This window comes from Syngnathus acus, chromosome 21, assembly GCF_901709675.1.
Source record: "Syngnathus acus chromosome 21, fSynAcu1.2, whole genome shotgun sequence".
Taxonomy (NCBI): Eukaryota; Metazoa; Chordata; class Actinopteri; order Syngnathiformes; family Syngnathidae; genus Syngnathus; species Syngnathus acus.
Genome location: NC_051105.1, coordinates 6,474,907 through 6,498,245, shown reverse-complemented (window position 1 = coordinate 6,498,245; position 23,339 = coordinate 6,474,907). Strand labels below are relative to the sequence as shown.

Here is a 23,339-nt window from a genome sequence, read left to right as displayed (position 1 = left end):
CGCTCCAAATCATGTGAGACAGTAGCCATGGTAAAGGAGGAAGGCAGCTGTCTCCTGAAACAGACTGTCTGCATTGTTACATATACACTAAAGACGATGCAAAGAAAAATCCAACACCATGGATGGAAGCTACAAACATTAAAATGGATTATCATCCTGGGTTTTTTTGCAAAACCCCGGAGGACCCCCTCGTGCCACAGAGACAATTAGTATTCCCGAGTCATCATCAGCAGCAGCTAGAAGCAGGAGTGAAAGCTGCTAAAAATAGTCACAACAATGACGACAACGAGAAACTGATGCGAGCATGAAAGCTGCTGTGCAACTCGTCACTTGGGGGGAAAAAATACCGTCAAAAGCCTGAAGCCTGTCGCAACAGATTTATTTTGACCCACCACTGAAAAGAATAGAAAACAATTTCAATAAACAATGTTTCAAACCTATTTTTTCCTCCATCACTCATAACATTAATCAAAATTCATTGCTGATTATCACACCAGTATGACGCCACTTGACTTCACTTCTGACTTTACTATGAAATAATACAAAAACAACACCAGCTATAATAAAACACCGATACTCCTTTAAAAACTACGTGCAATAACTATTTATTATTTACTTTCTGTACAAACCTCATTCATGTTAACACATATACCCACATTCAACATACTGTAAATAAGATTTTTAACCTTCATTCTTAGACTAATAGCTATACTGTAAATAAGATCTTTCACTTTTATTCTCAGACTTCCTTTTATACTTTTTTCAATTTTGTAATGTTTGCACTAGGAAGGGAGCAGCTCTCCGAATTTTGTTGTACAACTAAGTTGTAGAATGACAATAAAGGGCATTCTATTCTATTCTACAATAAAAAATTGGTCAACTTGACCCGCATCACGAGGGTTAAAATGTTGAATGTACAATTTAAACGGGAACATTTTGACCCAGGAACACATAATTTCTACTTCCAGTGAAAAAACAAAAAATATTACTCTTGCTGTACAGTCCCTGTTCATAGCAAGAGCATTTTTCTTACACACACACACACACACGCACACACAGTCTGTATGACTCATCAGTGAGACAGCGGTAGCTTTTTTTGGATCCAGAGTGATAAATTCGCAACTAAACAATCTCACCTCCGCCTTGACATCTCTGCCTGAAATAGCATTGACACGTATTGCGTAATTAACAACTGGCAAAAAATAAAAATCAAGGTTCCACAAACAGGAGATGATTTTGTTGACCTTTTTTGTTTGCCTCACGATGCACACGTTCACAACTAAAAAAAAAAAAAAAGTTCTTTCATGAACCAGTCTCCAGTCATTCAATTCCTAGGAATTGAGAATTCCACCTGTTGAAAATGGGTGATGACATCATAATAAGTGGAGTTTGGTTCTGAACTTTTTCAAATGGGGAAAATACTTCCAGGCACCAACATTTTTGGTATTATCATACCGCAAAATGATAACATATCATGACAATAATATTTATTTCATTCCCTCACCCAATGAGAATTCGACAGAGAATCAATAAAGAATCATCTCAATAAGCAGTACCAATAATGGAATTGAAATTGCTGAATTCAAATGACTAATTCAATTCCCCATCCATTAATAACACCGTTCCTGCTCGGTGGTGCTCCTGGGAAGCCCGAGGTAACTCGTGGCATTTCTACAGTTGCTTCCCAAGTGAAACCAAAGCCTCCCGCTGCTCCCTGTCCTCTATTAGCATGGAAATACTGGCTGGCATTGAGGCTGAGCCACAGCAGTCAATTCGAAACAGGCAATCAAATGCTGTGAAAATGTGGACGGACTACCATTTAAAGTGGACACATTCATTTATTTCACAATCATTCAAAATAGTTCCCAGGTGCCTTCATTATATTTCTGTAACATGCTTTTGTCAAATAACCATATATGACAGCTTTTTTGAGAAATGTTGTAATCAGTTTTAGGGGTTGGACTCATGTAATCTAGCACCCAAAAATTCATTGTTGCATTTGGAGTAGACTTCAACAGTATCCTTTCTTTTTATTTTAGTTGCTCGAATGCAGTTTTTCTAACAGGGAAAAATAGTGATGGTGCTTCATACTGAGATTTTGTTGCATTATTGTGCAACTTCATTTTATCTAGAATTACTACGCTGACATCACGCTGAAAGAATTGACACCACTGGCCTTCGGATAGAGGCCGGAGCCCTTGAATTAGTAAACGGCTGCGCTCGTAAGGCTGGAGTGGAGGACAATACTGATGTTGGAAAGAGACAACGACATGTCGATACTACAGATCAAGTCATTAATTGCACTGGTGACAAATGGTTGTGCCTTTGCCTTCTGATTGCTTTTTGGACAACACAGGCACAATGACTATTACTTTCGTATTTATGAGTTAACAAAATGTTCTCTTAAAACTGTATGGATTTATTCAGCTTTCACTTTCTCATTGGTTTAAAGTCATTCATTTACTACTTTAATGTCTTGGCACTGAAGCATTCATTTTCATTTTTATTCTATTGTCTTCTCTCATATGTTGTCTCGGCTCTAGTCAACTGTATCCAATAACTAGTTTACAGTCTTGTAGCTAATCTAGTCTCTCGCCTAGTCTACAACTAAAAGCCAACAAGTACATTTTGGAGGTAAATCAGCATCAGTGGTGATACTTTTTGTGACGCGGTTGTCTAGTGAAGTGCCGTCCGTCTAATTTAAAATGTCTGCCATGGTTGGGAAACTCTGGGACTGGTCTAGTCCCTGGTAGAGACTCCAAACACACGTCTGTGGGGTCTCTCGTCCAGTCAAGTCCAGTCCAGTCCAGTCTAGTACAGTCTAGTCCAATCGAATCCAATCCAGTCCAGTCCAGCCCAGTCTCTAGTCTCTAATCTGTGGGCTACAGACAACAGCGAGCCACACCGGTCAGACAAATTTTAATTCTTCCCTCAAAGAGTTTCTCTACCCATGATTTGACTTACCCTGGTAAAGATTCGGCATTTTTCTTTTTCAGAACCAATATCGTATCAAAACAAATAGTAAAACAGAGAAACAGTTTTGCCAGGTACACAGATTAGCTTTAGCCTCTGAGAAACACTACAACATTACATGGTGGCCGTCCTGAGTGTAGCCAACACAAACATGTTGTAAGACTCTTTTAGGCCCTTGCTCTGGGTCCAATTCTGTTTGGCACCAGCTGTAGTAGAGTTGGTTGGGTGAACACTAGTGCACTTAAATTGCCTGCTATGAACAGGGCAAGGAATGATAAGCATGTTGTAATTCCATTACTTTGTCCAATTATATTTCAGCACCTGGGAACTGTTTTAATTTGTGGGCAAAATGGCATAATACATCTTCTTTTAAGTTTAGTAAGAACTCAGAGAGGCTTTACACTTCACGGTTCGTTCCCCCTCAGGGGTCTTCTCCTACAGAGTGCGCAAGTCTAATTCCTGCAGCTCTTCATCTAACAGCTCACTGTGGCTGCAAGGCAAAGCCATTCCAGTGCTGTCATTTCTGGCCCCCCCACTGGTCATTCACGCTCACTTGAAAAAGTAACATGTTCCTCCTTCCTCATTTGCAGGCACATCAAGTGAAATGTGCTCTTTTGTGCGTGTGGTCTTTAAATGCTTGCCCTGCCGAGCCCTCGGGGCGCTTCATCTCTCCTCGCTGTGCACCTACTGCCAGCTCAGCCGGTTTGGAGACCCTCCCAAATATAGATCGGGAACCTGGGAGAACCACATGTGGTCCTGGCCCTCTGGCCTGTTTTGGAGCTTCATTGATTGGCACCGGGCCAAGCTGCCAATATCGCAGCGGCACGCGGGGGCCTGTCGGTGAGTGTGGGGGCGGTGGTGCTTTCCATGGTGATGTTTTTACTTTTGCCCCCCCCCCCCAAAAAAGAAAAAAAATCAAACACTGCCAGCTTTTGAGCTTTTTAAGACAGAGTAATGGAGGGTTGGGGTGGGCTCTTGCTGTGGAACATTAGTGAAAAATGGACGTGTAATAAGGAAAAAAAAGTGCAGACAGAAAAGAAAGAGAATGAAGAGGTGGTTAATATTTGATTAGTTAATTAGAGAGTGCGCTATGTTCTGAGCGAGTGTGCTGTTGCTGCAGGCTCCCGGATGTCATTGCGGTGGGCACAGTCATCACTTACTGTACAGATCCATTTCCTTTGGCCTTCGCCGTACAATAAATACGCTACGGGAATATTCTCTGGCAGACATGGAGCCAGAGACAAAACGGCACATACATATTGGGGAAAGGATAATAAGGATCGAATAAGATGGGGTGACTTTTGTTTCATATGACACTCGAATGGAAATGAGTTCAGAGCAGTCAAAGAGATGTTTCCTCACTGATCCATTTTCTATTTACTCAAGTAAAAAAAAGGAGAGTGAACTCAAAATTTAAAGGCAACAAGCTTCAATAAATGTCTAAGTTGGGCACCTATGGCCACTTTAAAGTTTATTAATGAACCTAAACATGCTATTTTTTGGGGGTTGAGCAGAAAGTCAAAAACAAAATCTAGGAATATTGCAATTGGACCTTTAATGCTCCACTGTATCGCCACTAACAAAAGACGATCCTAATAAAGTGCAAGCTGAGTGTACGTACTGCATGTCCTAGACTGTGGATGTAATTCGATATTCTATGGCATGTTAAAGCAATTTAGCCAATTAGCTCTACATTACTCAATAATCAGTGACAAGGTAGTCCATTATCATGCTTTCTGTTCACTACATTGGCGGAGGCTATGTACAGAAAAAGGCTGAAAAGATTAGATTTCCTGGATTTGAAATTCAGCACTGATTTGCATTAAGTGTAGTGGCGCAATCATAAATATGCAGGTTGGCTCATGGAGGACTCGGTAGCGCCCTCATTCTCTCTTTGGACACCTGGAAAAGACAAAATCCGCCTTTCATCAGCTCAGGTTGATAGCATCGAGCTTTGAGGGGGCCACGCTGACAAAGGACAAAACCTTTGCAGGTGCACGCCTGACGCACAATCCCCTAAGCCTCAACAAAATAAATAAATTAATAAATAAATAAAACACCTTTTCAACCAAAGGGAGGGCTGGGGGCTACCGTACGATCGCCACAGGTGTGATCCGCCACAGCAGCTGCACTCATATTTTTTTCAATCCCTGCAAACAGTGTTGTACTGCATTACGGAGCAAAGGCGACTAGGAAGACCGATCTGCTAAAAACAAAAAAAAAGTCCATAGTACGATCAAAAACTTTGAAACAGTCTAACATTTACTGTATGAACTTTAAAAAAAAAAGAACACTGGGTTATATAAATATAGATATATATCACTGAGCTAATATTTCATTGTATCACCAAATGGAGTCACACATTTTTTGTAAAATCATATAATACCTTGGTCATAAATCAATGGCAGCTGGTAGTGTAGAATTTACGCTAGTTCGCACCAAGACTTTTTTTCTTTTTCACTCCAGAGCCCAAAATCTAATTCTTCTTGATGGTTGAGGTCTCAACGTGAGTTTGACAGACTGCACTTTATAGAGACATGCATTATGAAATTAGGCGTTGCAGGGTCCACCTTGCAAATGAGGGTGAACATTTGTTTATCTTGAGTTGTATGATTCACCTCATCATCTTCATGCAGCAAAACAACATTAAGACGCTCTGAGAGAGAGAGAGAGATAAGACATTTCCGTCCAATCATGTAGCGGCAAGCTAATTCCATTAAGTGCACTCCACAATGCATGTGTAGATGAAGGTTATATGACTGCAGGAACCCACCGAAGACCCAGCTTGTCTTGTTCTGACCGCTAGACAACAAAGATAAGCACAGGTGGTGCTGTAGCAGCAGTTTTATCAGAAGGTGTGTTGTTTTCGCCCTCGAGGCATTTTGGGAGTTGGAAGAAACCCTTATTCATTGATAAAATTTTGATATGCACAGTAATTTGATGAAATGCAATAGATAGGACTAAGGTGGGGCGCTACATTTTAACAAATGTAGCTCTACGTTCGGGAAACGTGTTAGAGCAGCAGCTCGAATCTTAACCGTGTCTATTGAGGAGATGGAATGAGTTTGTCGTGAAGCAACAATACCAGACCAGAAACTAACATAGCTGTCCGATGGATCAAATCTCTGTTGTCGTGAATGTGAACGTCAAGTCAAACGTTCCTTTATAGCAGAACATACCATGTCCCATGCACTAACCTTTGTAGGAAAGGCACGTACGTGTATACTGTCGTGTGAAAACTTCAGTGTCCTAAGCCTGAACAGAATATTGAACAACACAAGTGTGAATGTAAAAGAAAAAATTAAGACAACTAACCTGGATCAAATTTAAAGTTGCACAATTATATATAATATTTTGTTTTGTTGATTTGATCATAGTTCTGAAAATAGATGGATGGATAAAAAAACAAGAAGGGCAATGACGGGGACGGCCTCCCTCCTCTCATCACAGACGGGACGCCATAAAGAGAAGTGTGAAGGGTGGCCACGGTGGGCTTGAAACCCAGCTGGCCTCCACAAATGCTCAGGCTGCAAACATGTCATCACATCCTCTCTGTGCCCCTGTGAAACCCTCGACAGTACTTCCTTTTTTGGGTAGCCAAAAGATGAGAAAAATGGAAAAAACCCAAAACAAAGCTGAAGGTTTTGTTATAAATCCATTTTGTGTTTCACTTCATCCATAAACTTCCAGCAGCCTTGATAATTGAACAAACTTATAAAACCTCAAACTGTTGACAATACTTTTTACTTTGGTTCTAGGAATGAAAAGAATAGAAATTGCAGATAACCTCGTTTTCTGTCGAACATGCAGTCCATAAAAGGTTACATGGAAAATTTGTTAGTGTTTTTCTTTCTGCACAGACATCACAAATGTCACCAAGGACGTAGGAGACAAAATGTGTTCGAATGTGCTCGCCTTGTGCCTTTGCGTCTGCAGTTGATTCTTCGAAATGGAACGGTTGTGTACAAAATTAAATTCCCAGGGAAAAACATGATCTGAAAGTTCAAACAAAACTGCAGAACGAGAATGAAAGCAGGGTGAGGGGTAAAGGATACAATAATTGGCATTAGCAGACAATGTATAATATTTTTGCATTTAAACATGGGCGCTAAAGCATCTTCTTGCCGCATTAGCATTCCAAAGCAGACCCGATACGAGATTAGCTCGGCTCAGATACGAATGGTCATCTTTAATCCCGAAACACATCTCTTCCTTTAAACATTTGACTCAGTAATGCTTGCTACAAATAACCCAAAACCAAGTTGCTGCATGTTTATTCATGAAGCATTTAGAGATGGGTCAAGCCGAATATTTGAGAGTTAAGCTCCTTACAACCCGGCCATCTAAGCCAGCTTTTCCTGCCGGCTCGCAGTCTCGTGCGGGTTTGAATCCGACCAGGTTCTGACGTAGCCGTCACCTGCTTGATAAGTTTAACTCGACAAAAATTTCAACTTCACAAAAACCAAACTAAAAACCAAGTCTCATGCTAAGTCAAAAGCCAAAGAACAAAAATATGCATCTAATTACATTAATCAACTAACACAATTCATTTGGAAAACTGTTAATTAACACTTAAAGCCTAAAAATTCTCCGCAGAATCCTGAAAAACATTGAGTTCAATTCCAGTGAAGTATCCAAGCACAAAAGCAGACATCTGAAGTGACTAATGCTTCTATATAATATTCTGAAGCGCTGCCAAATGGAATATAGTTTTCGTTCCCTCAGCCACCCATCCCTGACTTCTTCCTCACTTTCTCTTCCTCCAGCCTCTTCTTTGCTCTCATTTATCCTTCCTATACAGCAGCATATGCTACGCACACTTGACTTATTTAAATGGAAATGCGCCGCGCTGTGACATGATTCATCCGGGCGCGCTGCATTACTCATGACCCGCCAAACTTTTTAATAGCGGCTGCTAGTTAACGGATGGCTCCCGCTCGAGCTGTTTTGCCCTAATTTTGCCCCGGCGTGAGTAACGACATTGACGACGCGTTAACGACTAAGAGAAGGGAAATGAGAAGGATGGCGAAAACATCCTTCCAATTTTCAGTTTCTCAACTCTTGCTTCATCAACACGCACGTGCAGATATGGTGGGATGTGGCGTTGGTGCGTTCACACTGTTGGTGAGTTACAGTGCTAATGAGAACTTTGATGTGACCCACACGGAGCAGACAGATGACAAGAACACAATGACACACACGTAATTCATACCAAGCACACACACAGGAGTGAATTTTCACAAGCAACTCAGCGTCATACTGTACAGTTACATTCAGGGGTGACAGACATGCGCAGAGAATGGGAGAGAGAGAGGAAAAAAAAAAGATAACCGGCCATCAGCACGACATGCTTGGCCCCTTCCATAAATACCTTTAAAAGAAAAAAAAAGATTGTCCAAGTTAAGCTATTTTTCTTACTGTAGCAATATTACTCAAGCCACTTTAAGAACTTTGTAAAAGTTTGCATTAAAAAAAAAATTACAACACCTCCGATAAAAGCCACTAATGCTCAATGGTGGTGGAGCAGCGATTGCAGCATTGCGGTGCCCCTCGATCCCACTTGGCTCATAGCAGCCCATTCATCTCTATTACAGCAGCTAAAGAGCACGTGACTGGGAGGCCCAGAGAAGAAAAAAGGTGCAGCTGAAAGAACACGTGGGGAGGAGGACACGACAACTGGGTGGGCTGATGAAGGTGAGATGTGTTCTGTTGTATGCTTGCGGGAGTCTTGTGGAATTGCAAGGTCTGACCAAAAAGAATCAATTGATAAAAAACCCTCCTGAACTGATTTAAAAAATAAAAAAAAGTGAGGTGCATGGGAATAGTAATAGCCACCCAATAGCTCCGCCCCTGTCTTGAACCAATCTTTTACTTGGAATTCATCCCATTGGCTGCTACGCTGCCTTTTTTTTTTCCATTGTAACTCCATGTGATCTATTGTTAATTTAATACCGTTGATGTCAAAACAAGGTCTCCTGCTTGATGAGTTTGAAGTTAAACTTGGATAGGGGGAATAAATGAAATCATCATTCACCATTGTTTCTTGTGCTGGAGTTGCACTGCCGCAGCATCTGCAGTGCAATTATTCTCATGAAGGCTTGGCACCTGCTGGAGGTGGCGGGTGGGTAAGGTCAAGCCTCTGTAGAGAACCACCCGTTTTTTTCCTTCAACCCAACCTCCTATTTTCCTATTCATGTCATCCTTCTTCACACGACAACTCCACCACCCACTCTCACCTGACAAAAACTCTCACTTTTGCAACGAGGAGCTTGAAACAACTCTTGTTTGTAAAACGGTGTGGAAAAAAATGGAAAGAACCAGGATAGCAGAACTATGTTATTTGGGTTGGTTGTCTTTAGTGTTTTAATTATAAAAAAAAATCAGTTAGAAATATGGGTCAAAAATTGACTAATATTCTGAAATATAACATTTTGAAACTTGCACATCATGGAACTCCATCCTCATTGTATGTACCCAATGCTACCACTGCTAAACTACCAAACGTGCTTTTACACTGCATCCGATAAAATGGGAATGAAAAGAAATCAAAGTCGTAAAGTAACCAGGATTGACAGTGTTATCCTGACTGAAGACTTGTAACACAAGTTATTTTATTCTCAAGTGAGACTCTAGGTCAGGTGTGACCATCTCAGGGCCTCGAGGGCCCCTATCTACAACCTTTTAGATGTTTCTGAGTCCTCATGTTAGCTATTGGAAGTTGAACTACAATATGACAACTCGTCAGCAGCTCAAGTAACAATGATTCCTATCTGATCTTACATTGGATCACATTAGCGAGTGCAGGTGTACCTAATAGTGTCCCGCGAGTGTATTCTGTTGGCCCGGCAAGCTTGCCCGCGGGGGTCAACCATATCCCAAACACAATGAGACAGCTTTCCGCCCGCTCGTCTTTGCCCGCACGCTTAATACGAGTGACTGTGGTGGCACACACATGCTTCCCGCGTGTGTGGATGCATGCGCATACAAAGAGTCGCACAAGAGAGGGGAGGGTGTCACAATTCCTCCTCGGTGCCTTTGAAAAAGCCTCTGGCAGATGAATAATTTACAGAAAGTCTGAGAGGGGCTGTCAGCGCCACTGTACGGGGGGAAAAAAAAAAATGCAGCCGAAGGAGACAAAACACAGCAGTGGAACGCATGTTTTAAAGGTCATAATAACCGCATTAAATATTCACTTACAATGTCAAATTTGGTAAAAAATAAAAATAAAAAAAAAGCGCTGGTCGCCTCCATATATCCAAACCTTTGCAAAGCAGTTAAATAATGCAATTTCTCCCTGGCATTACTGAACATTTGTAATAATTAGAATGATAATAAAGTGCGTCCATTTTCTTGACGACTTAATCTCACCAGGGCCATGGGTTAACTAGAGCCCAGCCCAGCTTACTTTGGACATTTGAGGCATACCCTCGGGGTTCCCATCATTCATTAACACTCCTGTTCACCCAAATGAACAATTTAAAGCCTCGAATTACCCCACATGCATGTTTTGGAGAAGTGGGAGGGGATTACCTAGGAAATATCTCACGCATGCAAGTGCTATGATAACCATTTGGCTCGAACATGTGGCCATTTTCATACAAGTAACAATAAAAAAAAAAGCCTTTAACATAGTACATTCATGAGTATTTATGTTGGGTTTTATGAGGAGGAAAATACAAGAGTATTATTTTGAGCAGCATGTTTTGCAGGCTAATGATGCAAGATGATAGTGTCTGGAAATTACACTAGGAATGCTGCTCTGTATTTCGAATAATAATCCAAATAACAGAAAAAGGCACAAATTGCCCCATTGGGAGCGCTCATTAGACAAGGAAAAGAAGTAAAAACGAGGCAGGAGAGGACCACTTCCAAGAATAAAACAATAACAATTGTAAATCTGTCATTGTTACTAAGACAGCCTGAGGGGGAGGCAGGCAAAGTACCAAGGAGATGAGGGAGAGGGCCGGGTCACCAATCTTCTTCTCAATCTGAAGAACCCTTAATGTCCTGAACTGTTATTAATCAATTTTGAGAGCACTGGATTTGATGTACTTGAATACTTGAACCCCCTTTTTGTGGAATACTTGATGCTGCCCTGACACACTCAGATTTTAAGTTGTATTTGAGATCTGTGCAGTAGAACCTCTTAAGTCCAACTCTGAACCAGGGCAGGGGTGTCAAACTCATTTTTTGTCGCGGGCCACATCATAGTCATAGTTGCGAACGTGTCATATTATATACAGTATAGGCTACACAACAAACTGATGACTAGTTTTGAAATCAGAGACTAGTTAATACTGTTCAAATTTTTAACAATGAATGGTAATAAAAATTGTTAGAAACATCTCTATTTTTTTTTAAAGTGAAGACAATTTGCAATTTTAGTATTGACACAAAGTCGATGCAGTTGTCTTTGCGGGCCAAATATAATTACACTGCAGGCCAAATTTGGCCCATGGGCCAGACTTTGACACCCGTGCCATAGTGGATAAAGTTATTTTCTATACCTAAAGTTGAATGAGAACCGACGTCGCAGAAAGTCTCTTTTCCAAGCTGCGCTCTTGTTCGGTGACCCCTCAAATGACAGCACGCTACGGACACGCCGTCTGCACTGGATCTCCACGCACTACTGTACATTTGTCTTCAAGAGTAAGTGTATTTTCAGATGTGCGGACACGCCTTACGTTTTGAAACACTCTGGGTTGGGTCAGCTAGACAAATGGCACCTGCTTGGCAGAGGTGATAAAAAGAAGCACGTACAAAAGGAGGTCAGACGGAGTAAAAAAAAAAAAAAAAAAAAGGTGACAAAAAAAATATATAGGGGAAAATCGGAAATAGAGCATGTGGTATTTGTCGAAAAGGTGAAAACCCAACTAACTCTATTCCCCTTCACCCACAAGGAAGAGCTGACGATAAGAGCCTCATTATCAGGTCCAGCTCTTCACCGTTCCTCTCCTCCCTTGCTTTTGTTCCTTTTCCATCCGCTATCTGTGGCCGTCAATAACCTCCCTTCCGCTTCCCCTCCCACCTACGTCCACAATCAAATTACTGTCAGAATGAAGGTGGGTGTTGGGTGCTAGGGTGTATTTAAGGGGGAGGAAGTGCGGAGTGGTGGTGTTGGTGTTCGCTGAAGCCCACTCTCAAAACTCTCAACCTGGATTGTCAAACGATGCTCCCTCTTTCTCTCGCACACACACACACTTGAAGGCTATATCAGGCCTCCGAGGTGGTTGCTAGGTGCTGCCCAAGTAATGATGTGAATAATCAGCCTCTGAGGCTTTGTGATGACGGCTTAGAGGAAGCCATCATTTGCATCGGCTGAAAAAAAGAAAAAAAAAAAAGGAGGTATTTAGCGTATAAGACAATATGAGCGTCTGCAAAAACTAAGCTAGAAAACTGCACGGGAGGTAAAGATAGCAACAGAACAACAAAACAATTTGAGACGAGATATCAAGTAACATGGCTGAAATGTGAGCGTGATGAAAAGGGTTAATGGTTAAATTATGCTTTACCCATTTTGACTTTTTAACTTACCGTATTTTCCGCACTATAAGGCGCACCGGATTATAAGGCGCACCTTCAATGAATGGCCCATTTTAAAACTTTGTCCATATATAAGGCGCACCGGATTATAAGGCGCACCTTCAATGAATGGCCCATTTTAAAACTTTGTCCATATATAAGATATATACATTTGGCGCGCGGGCCGGACTTTGGACACGCCTGCTGTAGTGGCTCAATGTTGATCCATATATAAGGCGCACCTGATTATAAGGCGCACCGTCGGCTTTCTAGAATATTGGAGGTTTTTAGGTGCGCCTTATAGTGCGAAAAATACGGTACATGAACTTTATTCAGTGAAGCTACTATGCTTCAACCAATTGATGAAAATATCTACAAATCTGTGACAGTCAAATATGCAACTGTCACGCTAAAAGTTCTTTTTACTCATGCTGGGTCATACACAACGGCGGGAAATTATTTCCAACATCACACACTGTCATCCAATGACAGAAAGGCTGATTAAATGGGAAAGGATTATATATCGGGCCAGGTGCTCAAATGAATTGTTCTCGCCCACCCCTACCGCCTTCCAGAAAAATAAATAGAATAAAGCCTAGAGAAAATTACAGTGCGTCTGGGGAAGTGACACATATTGTCAGATCCTGTCTGCACACATCACTGGGTATACTCGCTAATCTTTAGCATTTGCTATTGTCCAGGCCTTGTCGGCTACATGCTACATTGCGCTAAATTATGGTCTCTGCCATTCTTGCTGTTGTCATTCGTTACTCTATGAAAAGTAATCAGCCGTTATGGTGTGTTTACTGACAACAAAAAGAAATGAAGCCAATATATTTCTTAAATGTCAGCCCATAATGTCACATGTCAGAGATATATTTATGTTGTCAATTTTTAGTAGCGTAGAACAGCATAGTGGGAGCTGTTTCCAATATTTAGCATTTTTGATTGATAAATTAAGTCACTTAATTATGAAATATTCCTTTGATGGCGCACTAAATTACAATAGGATTAGTCCAGTGCGCCTGCGATCACGTGACGTTAACGGTTGAGACGGCTAGCATGGAAACGAGCTTGAACGTTCATGTTCTGTCTGTAACAGGACATGCTGTGAGGATGATGATGATGACTCAGTGATGTGAGAATGTCACCAGAGCGTCTGGGAGCTCTGTTTTTTTATATGTGTGTGTGTGTGATTGCGTGTTTGTGTGCTGGTGATGCTGAACATGACTGGCTGCTCTCACAACTTCATATCAACTTCTTTCTGTTCCTTCAGGCTGTCCCTCTTCTATTAGACCTTGGATCAATCACCAGAAGAAAAAAAAAGTGCATTATTGTACCTTTAGGGGTACAACAATTTGTCACTGGGGTGGTACTGCCTTTTTTTTTTTTTTATCTTGGTCGCACACCTGTAATCTTTTCTGACCAGGAAAAGGTACAAAGCGTTACCTTGGAGAACAATCAAGCGCCCTAAGGGTGCATTAGCGAATATCGTACCTTGGAGGAGTAAAAATCGATTCGATCTCAAGCCTTAATTATGCCTGAATGGGGTTCAAATGAAGTCATGTGAGCTGGACAATAAGAAAACAAAGAAGCAATCAAGAAAGAAGAGCAATAATTTAACTTCAAGATTGTCTGAGGCTTTTAAAAATCAAGCATCAAACTTCAGCAAGTTCATTAAAAGTTGGAGTTGCGACGGTTGTCGTTATAAATATGCATCAACTTCAGTTCAACTACCAGACATTTGTAAATAGCGGGAAAACAAACACCGACAAGCAGCTTCTGCCATTTGTTGCTTGCTCAAGCGTTGCTTTAATATGAGCGAGAGGAGCTCAAAACAGGAAGTGCATGTCAAGTCTGATATATAGCTGAAACGCTTGTTTGATTTAATTATGCTCTGTCGAGCGAACCGGTGCAACAGCACAGAAGAAGTCAAGGTTATTGGCAGAAAACACTTGCAGAAAACATCATTTATTGGCAGAGGTGGCAAAAACTTTTCACTCAAGTATACTAAACAAAAACGTAGACACAACATTTGAGTTTTTGCTCCCGTTCGGCACGAGTGAGCTTCTTCTACTTTTGAGTCAGTAGAAATGAGTCAGTCCAAAAGATGAACAAAGCCAGTCCAAATCCTGCATAGCGGCTACATCTGTTCCATCACACCGGGCAGGTTGTCGCTGCCCAAAAAGGCGTGAAGATGCAGATGTTCTCATATGTAAATACAAACTTTCCACATTTTCTGTCTCGGTGCATTTGTGTGTTTTGAATAGATGCCATTTCCAGTGTGGTGAGAACCCCCCGCCTCCCCCCTTCCTACCATCAGCCTTCTCGCTTCTCATCTTGTCAGAGAAAAATCAAAGCTAACACATCACCCACTCATCAAATCATTCAGACTAAGCATAACAGCAAGACCGTGTAAGGCAGAACAACTCCTTATTTCCGCTTGTCAGCGTGAGAAAACCGTGATTGTCCTATTATAGTATGGAAAATATACTTTTATAATGGATTGTTTACCAGTATTTGGATCTCTGGGATTCCTTTTCATGTGTCAAATTAAAATTAAGTAACCAATGAAATCTGCCTATTATTCCTATATATTATATTCCTATTATTTACCACCACCACCCCTGAATAAATCGAATATTTATTTAGTTGTGGAAATGTAGCTGCTATAAAAATGTGAGTGAGCTGTATTAAAATCAAACAAGTAAATCTCTTTCTCTTTAATTTGATCTCTGAATGTCTCCAAATGTTGAGGATTTTTTTTTTTTTACAAATGGACAAAACATTAGCAAGAACAATCATTGGCGATTCAGATAGCTTTTATAATCTTAAAATTATTTTTTTTATAATAATGTACATACATGATGCGTACAAGCTTCCTTGTGGCGGTTGCACAGAGTTTAGAAAAAATATGAACGGCAGTAATGCGGAAATGAGAGCTGAGAGCTTCAAGTTGGCCACTTTCATTGTGATGCGGTGCATAGAGGAATGGCGCTTAGAGAGAAAATGTGTTTCCATGGGACTGCTTCTGTGTTCCTTTCCAGCACACACACACACACACACACACATATGCCCTTATCTACTGTTTGGGAGGGAGGAAGCAAACACTGGTAGCTCATTTGAAAGAGGACTTTCCCAGTATCTATTTGAACTGGGCCCTGAGGCAACCTAATTGAATTTGAGGGAGAACTTGTAGAGAGCAACTTTTGCAAATTGGGATTTGTATAATTCATTGGAAATCAGAATCTTCAACCTCAAGTATACAGCGAAACACGAACAGGCAAGCACATTCACAATCTACACGTGCTCTTTACGATTATTGGGCGAAGCCAAGTAATTGCTAACGGCGTCGTCTTGGCCTCCAGGTGGCGACGACTAGCCATTAAAATCAAAGCTTAAAAATGGCTAAATAGCTAAAGGATTCAAAGTGTAAAGCAATTTCCAGCTACAATAGTTTAGAATCAAAAACCCATATTAACATCTTAAATCAGTACAGATGCATCCGGTCATCCAACCAATCATGCGTACACCAATTTATCAATCCATGCATTCATGCATACGTGCATCCACGCTAATTCCTTAGCAAGCAATAAAATACTAGAGAGCCTTGCACATTGATAGAGTGATTTCCATTTCCACCAACATCCAGCAAACAAGTGTGAACAATAATTTCGGGGAATAAATGGCTCATATGGTCAACATATACAGCACCATCCAGGCTTTCCAGTTGGAAAATTGACGGAAATTAATGTACAGCAACCGGATTAATGTGGGAAGTTAATTCTGTCACGTGGTCATGGAGGACGCTCAAATGTCATTTGTTACATTGATGGTAATGTTATTAAAAAGCTGGCACTTCAACATTAGACTAAAAATTAATGTCCCTTGCAGCAAGAGACACACACACACACACACACACACACACACACACACACACACACACACACACACACACACACACACACACACACACACACACACACACACACACACACACACACACACACACACACACACACACACACACACACACACACACACACACACACACACACACACACACACACACACACACACACACACACACACACACACACACACACACACACACACACACACACACACACACACACACACACACACACACACACACACACACACACACACACACACACACACACACACACACACACACACACACACACACACACACACACACACACACACACACACACACACACACACACACACACACACACACACACACACACACACACACACACACACACACACACACACACACACACACACACACACACACACACACACACACACACACACACACACACACACACACACACACACACACACACACACACACACACACACACTTCTATCTTAATGGCCAGTGCAATACTGTATGATGCACAATGGCCGCTAAGTACGTGGACGTCAAGCAATTTTTAACATAATTGAATAAAACATGAGTTTTGATTATTATTATACTTGTAGAAGCCTTGTCTCAAACGGACACCTCCCCCACAAAAAAAAAGTAGCGTCCCTGCCTCTTTGTGAAAAATGTCTCACACTCTCTCTGATTAGAACTAATGAATTCCTATGATAACAATTCAAGAAAATGTTCTAAAGGCCTCCTCTAAAATTGATGACTCATTCAAATAATCACATGGGTGTTCTCTGTAGCTGAATAAATATATAAATCCCCTTGCTGCTATTTGAGGAAAGTGATACCTCCATCAAATAAACTCCTGCTATTGCCGGCAGTCGATAAAATAAAAATATTCAAAAGGCCTCCTCTGAAATGGAGAACTCTTTTAAATAGTCATCTGGTACTCTCTACTGTTGAGTCAATAAAAGCCCCTGGCTACTAACAGAGAAAATAGTTTAATGCTCTCCTCTAAAATTGATGCTTCCATTTAATAAACACCTGCTATTATTTGCAGTTGAGCAAATACAACTCTCTAAAGCCTATTTGAGGAATTTTTTTTTTTTTTAAATATCTGCTGCTGTTTGCATTAGATTAAATCAATTTGAATAAATTCTGTATTGGCCTCCTCTAAAATGAATAACTCCATCAAATAAAATGCCCACCACTATTGGGGGGGAAAAAAGTGCAAAGTCCTCCTCTCAAACGGATGCCTCCTTCAAATAAACGCCTGTTCAGCATACAATTGAGTCCCATAGCAGTGGAAATTGAACTTTTACAACAGAGCAGTGGCAAAGACGCTTTTGTGTATGGGCTGCTCCGTACAGGATGCCAGAGTGAGCAATCAGTCCTAAAAGACGACGAAAGAAGTCTGATATTTGCGTAAAGCGCTTAAGAGTGAGTACCGAAAGCATTGTCTACATATTCATATGCCGTATTATTAATAATGAACTCCGCTTTACACTTGTATGACAGCTAAAATACTATAGTGACACTTAAAACATTGACTGCAGACTTGAAGTCACGGTTTTATGATGACAGCTTGAAAACGGGTAAAGGATTATTTCCATTCTCTGGGAGCAAAATGTTTAGAAACGTTAACGTTGATTGACAGTTGACCGGTATTATTTCACCGGAGTTGCCGCGTAATTCTCAGGCACGTCATGTGGCCGTCATGTCATGAAGTGTTGAGGAAAGGCAAGGGGAGAGAAAAAAAAAAAAAAAGGCTGCATGAGAGATTTGAGAACCCAAAGGGGAGTCTGTGTGAATGGATCTGTGTAATTGAAGAGAGGGAAAAGACCTTAACCTAGATCTGTATCTATCACTCTAACACTCACATATTTCCACAGAGGACAGAGATGGGGGAGGGGTGCAAGGCCCTTGACAGGAACAGAGTGCATGAAGAAGAAGAAGAGTAGGAGTAGGAGGAGTGAGCTACAGTATACAGCGACCATGTTGACATGTGACGCTCGTCCCTCGTCGCTCTTGACACAGATGGGAGGAAGACAAAGAGGCAGAGGATGCGAAAGTAACCAAGAGACAATGATGAATAGACGGAGGAAGAGGATCAACATGCCGCCGAGCGGCCCCGGAGACGCAGCCACGAGAGGAGTGGAGAATTATGGGAGTGCAAATTAAATTACACCGGAAGGGACGCTCAGGTCTGGACCTGCAGGAAAGGCAGGGCACAAGGGGCTCTGCCTTGTCGGTGTGTGTGCGTGGATCAGAAGGTGTAATGATCAGAAAAAATGATTCAGATGGTGAAAAACAGAAAGTAAATAAGAGACTCGCGGGCAAACAACAGTCATGTAAAATGGCCGTCGTTGCTCTTGAACTAAACGTTCGCACATAAGCCACATTATTAGGTACAGCTGCATCTGGAGACATGGAATTTACATTGCCTATTTAAAAATAGTGTGTTGTTTGGATTACCACAGTGACAGTAGTTTGCAGTGGCGAAAAACAGAACTGCATCTCGGCTATGCATGCAGGTACAACAGTCGTCAGTTGTCATTGTTTCGCAATGACGAACAGTGAATTTTGGTACCTCAGACAACAGTGGCGACTTGCCAGACTTAAGCCAACTCATCCATCCAAACCAACATATCACCCATACATCAGCTGCAGCAATTTAGGATGACCACCATGATGGCAGACTCCCTTTTATAAACAGCCATATATGGGGCCAACCCCGTTTGCATACTATTCATTTACAAAGAAGTGGCTTGGCTAATGGCCTCAAGTCATCCTCTTTTTGAAAAAAACTTTCATAGCCCCTCTTTGGCGCTCTGCCCCAAAGCATTTTAGAAGACGTTCATTAAAATTTTAATAAATAAGTTCTCGGTAATGATTTAATTTTGAACAAGGGCAAAGTCTGAGATGAATGGCATCCGCCTTTGATGGAGGATTATTTTCAGGTGCAGCAACAATGATTTTCTTTAGACTAACCAGTCGTAATATTGTTTGTTCTCATGAGGGTGGAAGGTGTACTGGAGCATATTCCAGCTGACTTTGGACGGGCTCCTTGAACACTCTGGAGCAATTGTCAGCCAAACGCCAGGCACACACAGACGACAGTATGAACGGTCATGTCGGCTAACATAAATATTTTTGTAATGTGACAGGCAAATGAAAAAGAAAAAAAAAAAACACGCAAGCATGGGGAGAAAATGCAAACACACGCAGGAAAGGTTCAAACTGAAAACTGGATGAATTAAAAATAATGATTAGCCACGTTAACTAAAAGTAAGCAAGTGTTGAATTGCATAACGCATGTTATGAATGCCTTGAAAAAACACTGAACAGAATTTGCAATGGGCATAAAAAACTGTAAAAGGAAGTGTGGAGATTATCAAACCACCAAAATGGCATTTGAAGAAATACTGTAAATGCTTCCACTCCGCTTCCACTTTCTCTACAAATGCCTTTTACTCTCTGCAGTTGAGTAACTCCAAGCCCCCGGCAACTATTTGGCCTCCTCTCCAATGGATACTTCCTTCATCTAAACATGCCACACTATCTGCATTTAAGTAAACAAAAGCCCCCAGCTACTGTTTGCGGAAATATTGTGAAGGCTTCCACTCAAATCGACACCTCAGTCAAATAAACACCTTGAACTCTCTGCACTTGAGTAAACATAAGCCTCCAGCAACGACTTGAGGAAATACAGCATAGGTCTGCTGTCAGATGGTCACCGCCGTCAAATAAATGTCTGGTACTCTTTGGATTGGAGTAAATCAAAGCTCCCGTGCATTATTTGAAGAAATATAGTCAGAACGATGCCTCCATCAAATAAACACCTGCAGTAAATAAACCCCCAGCCACCGTTTGGGGAAATATGGTTTATGTAGAATGCTGTCGACCTTTCAAAGTCATCATGTGTTCCTAACTGACTTGCGAATAGGCCAACCGTTTGCCGACAGTATTCAAGATGACACCACGCGCCCAACATCGAGCTAATTGTTCCGAATGAGTATGGAGAGCAATAATTATCATATCAAGTGGCGTGATGTATTTATTCTCTGGCAGAGTGCTTCTTGAGGTTTGTCATGCAGTCTCGGGGCGCCGCGGTTTCTCAAAGGTCACTCGGACACCGAGGCCGATTAGCAATTCAGATTGGGCTAAAGGGGCTAAAAGGCGGTCGTGGCGCTGCCTGAGACTTATTGCATTAGCAAAGGCTAGCGGTGCTGATTAGATGACACAAGGAGGAAGAGGATGTTATAGGACAGAGATTTGTTTGTGCACTTAGCACAAAATGAGAGCTGTCGCTCAGGCTATATGTAACGCAAAGGGGAAGACTGCAGCAGTGAGTTAAGTGTGTGTCTGTGTGGTTTTCTCCTATTGAGCAAACAGCTACAAAAAAAAAAAAAAAAGGCCTCTTGTGGGGCCTTGTCTTCAGCACCATGGACAGCGAATAAGGCCACACACGCTGTGTGGGCTACACACGAGGTTTGTGCGCAAGACGAGACCGTGTAAAGTGGCAAGCTCCACCGCTAACTATACACAAATGCAAAACGTGTTCCAAGTTTGTATCTGAAGCACACTGCAAGCTTCATTTCTTGAAAGGAAAGACCAAAAATGCAAATATCCCGACATGCCCACCGGTTACCATGGCGACCGTGAACCCGCCCCCTCAAATCCACTTGTGTGAGTGTGCGCGCGTGCGCGTGCCTTACCTTGCATTCCTCCATGCACGTCCGAACCGAGTACGCGGTCGTCTCGTATTTGCGCACCAAGAGCTCGAACTCCCGGTAGTTGTCCTCCGCCTGCTGGTCAAGGAGCTGGTAAGCCCGGACGCAATCGCCACATCCCGGCGCGTCCGCCCCCATGGCCATATCCAGGGTGCAATTCATGTCGCGTGGTCTCGTAAACCCGTAAAACAAATCCAAAAGTGAGTAGGAATTACAAAAAGAAAGGTACAAATCGCTCAGGTTCACGTACGCCAACTGCGTCCCATCTCCCCCTGCGAGGCCCAGGCACACGGTGTCCGCGTCCGTGAAAGTAAAGCAGTCTTTGGACACGCTGTCCGGGTGACAGGTGTCCATCCGCCACAGAGGTTCGGTAGAATTCCCTAGAAAAATAGCATCTTGCTCTCTGGCGTTGTAGTGGTGATGGGGGTCAGGCGGTGGTGGTGGAGATGATGGTGGTGGTGGTGGTGGCGCCGGTGGGAGCCAGTGGAGTGAGTGAGGCTGCTCGCCCGTCTCTCTAATCCCGAGCTCCTCCGGGCCCGAGCTCCGCTTGTCCCTGGTGCGGGTGAGCGTGGCCTCGGCGCAGAACCACAGGTGATCCGAGAGCAGGACGGTGATGAAGAGCAGCGAGGCCAGCGACAGTCGCCATCTCTGGGCCCGCTCCGACTCGGTGGATGGCTTCTCGGTCCCTCGGGGTGCGAACCAGTATTTTACGCCTTCGTCATGCTGTCGACGCATCCAAGCACCCCTGGTCATATTTTAGGAGAGTGCTGCCCTGGCCGACTCCACCGCGGGGGCTGCTCTGTCTCAATACTCATTGACTTAGGTGGACTCGGCTCGGTTCTCCTCGGGGTGCCGTTGCCTCCGCCGGTGCAGGGCGCTGCTAGATTGGCGCCCGCAGCAATCGGTGCTATTCCGGTCCAGTAAACCCGCCCGCGCGGATTAAGCTTGCCGCATCCTCCGTGGCTCCCCGCGGGGGGACGGCGTCCTCTTTGACCGCATGCCGCGTCCGCCCGTCCCTGCCTGCCTGCCGTCCTTCCTCCTTTCCTTTCCTTTCCTTCCTTCCTTCCTTCCTTCCTCCCTTCCCCGGGTGTCCTCCCTTCGTCTCTCTCGTCTCCTGTGATGATGTTTCTGCTTCTACTGCTGCTGCTGCTGCTGCTGCTGCTGCTGGGGCGTCTGCCGCAGATTGTGCTCTCTCTCACTAAAGTGAAGCGGCCGGCCCACACTGGCCGGTCTCGTCGCTGCCTGGAAGCCGAGCGTGAAGCCTTGAATCCCGTCTGCGGCTGGCCGTTGTCATCTTGGAGCGCGCCTAAGTTGCCGCCATGTTCGCCTGGAAACACTTTTTCGGAGAGCACAGGCTGTTTGCGTCATCTCCATCGCTGCGAGAGCTCCATCGTTGCGCAGTGGCCGAGCAGCTTATTGCCTATATGCACACGCAGAGAGAGAGGGAGAGTGGGGGAGTGAAGGAGGGAGGGAGGGAGGGAGGGAAGGAGGTGGGTGAATACACAGGTACGGATGTTTTCACAAATATTTGGCTTGCCCAAACGTGCACTAAGGCAGCAGCGTTTGTTTTGTTGCAGGGAAGTCATGGGTTCGTGCAATGAAGGCGGATTGGGCGGGCACACGTGTTAACACTCCGCATCATCATGTTAAATGCATGGAACAAGCCGGAGTCAATTTAAGTCTTCAAGTCAAGTCAAGTCAAGTTTATTTATATAGCCCTAAATCACAAGCAGTCTCAAAGGACTTCACATATACAAAAAAAAAGCATGCATGACGTCCTTGTGGTTATTTTTAAAACACAGTTGCACCCGCGGTAGTTGCAGAGAAAAAAAAAAGTGAACACCAAACCTGTAGATAGAATGTTTTAAAGGTGAGAAAGCAACTGCAAACAGACATCAGCAAAATGGCACACTTCAGCCTCCACAAAGGTATAATGAATGAATGCCCTTTATTGTCATTTTACAATGCAATTGTATAACAAAACTGGAGAAGGTTGGTGAACTACTGAGTGTGGGAGTCCATATGTGTCCCTGAAAAACATTACAAGATGGAAAAAAAGTGCTATAGGCAATATATAGTACCCTATAAATTTTCATCTTAGGTCATTGACTTTAACTGTGGGGTAAAACTGGTACTGTAAGAGTTTGCAAAAAGTTTGTCATTTTCCCTTCCATGGCTCATGAATGTATCCTTGAATGAGCACAATA

General features: G+C 42.8%; 1 protein-coding gene across 1 annotated transcript in view; it reads right to left on the bottom strand.

Moving 5' to 3' along the window:
- Window positions 1-22,707, bottom strand: part of LOC119115543 (transmembrane protein FAM155A) — a 59,900-nt gene extending 37,193 nt beyond the window's left edge. Inside the window, exon 1 of the mRNA XM_037240141.1 lies at window positions 21,118-22,707. Coding sequence (XP_037096036.1) covers window positions 21,118-21,885 — 768 coding nt within the window. The 5' untranslated portion in view covers window positions 21,886-22,707. The remainder of the gene's footprint in view (window positions 1-21,117) is intronic.
- Between the last annotated feature and the right edge of the window lie 632 nt (window positions 22,708-23,339).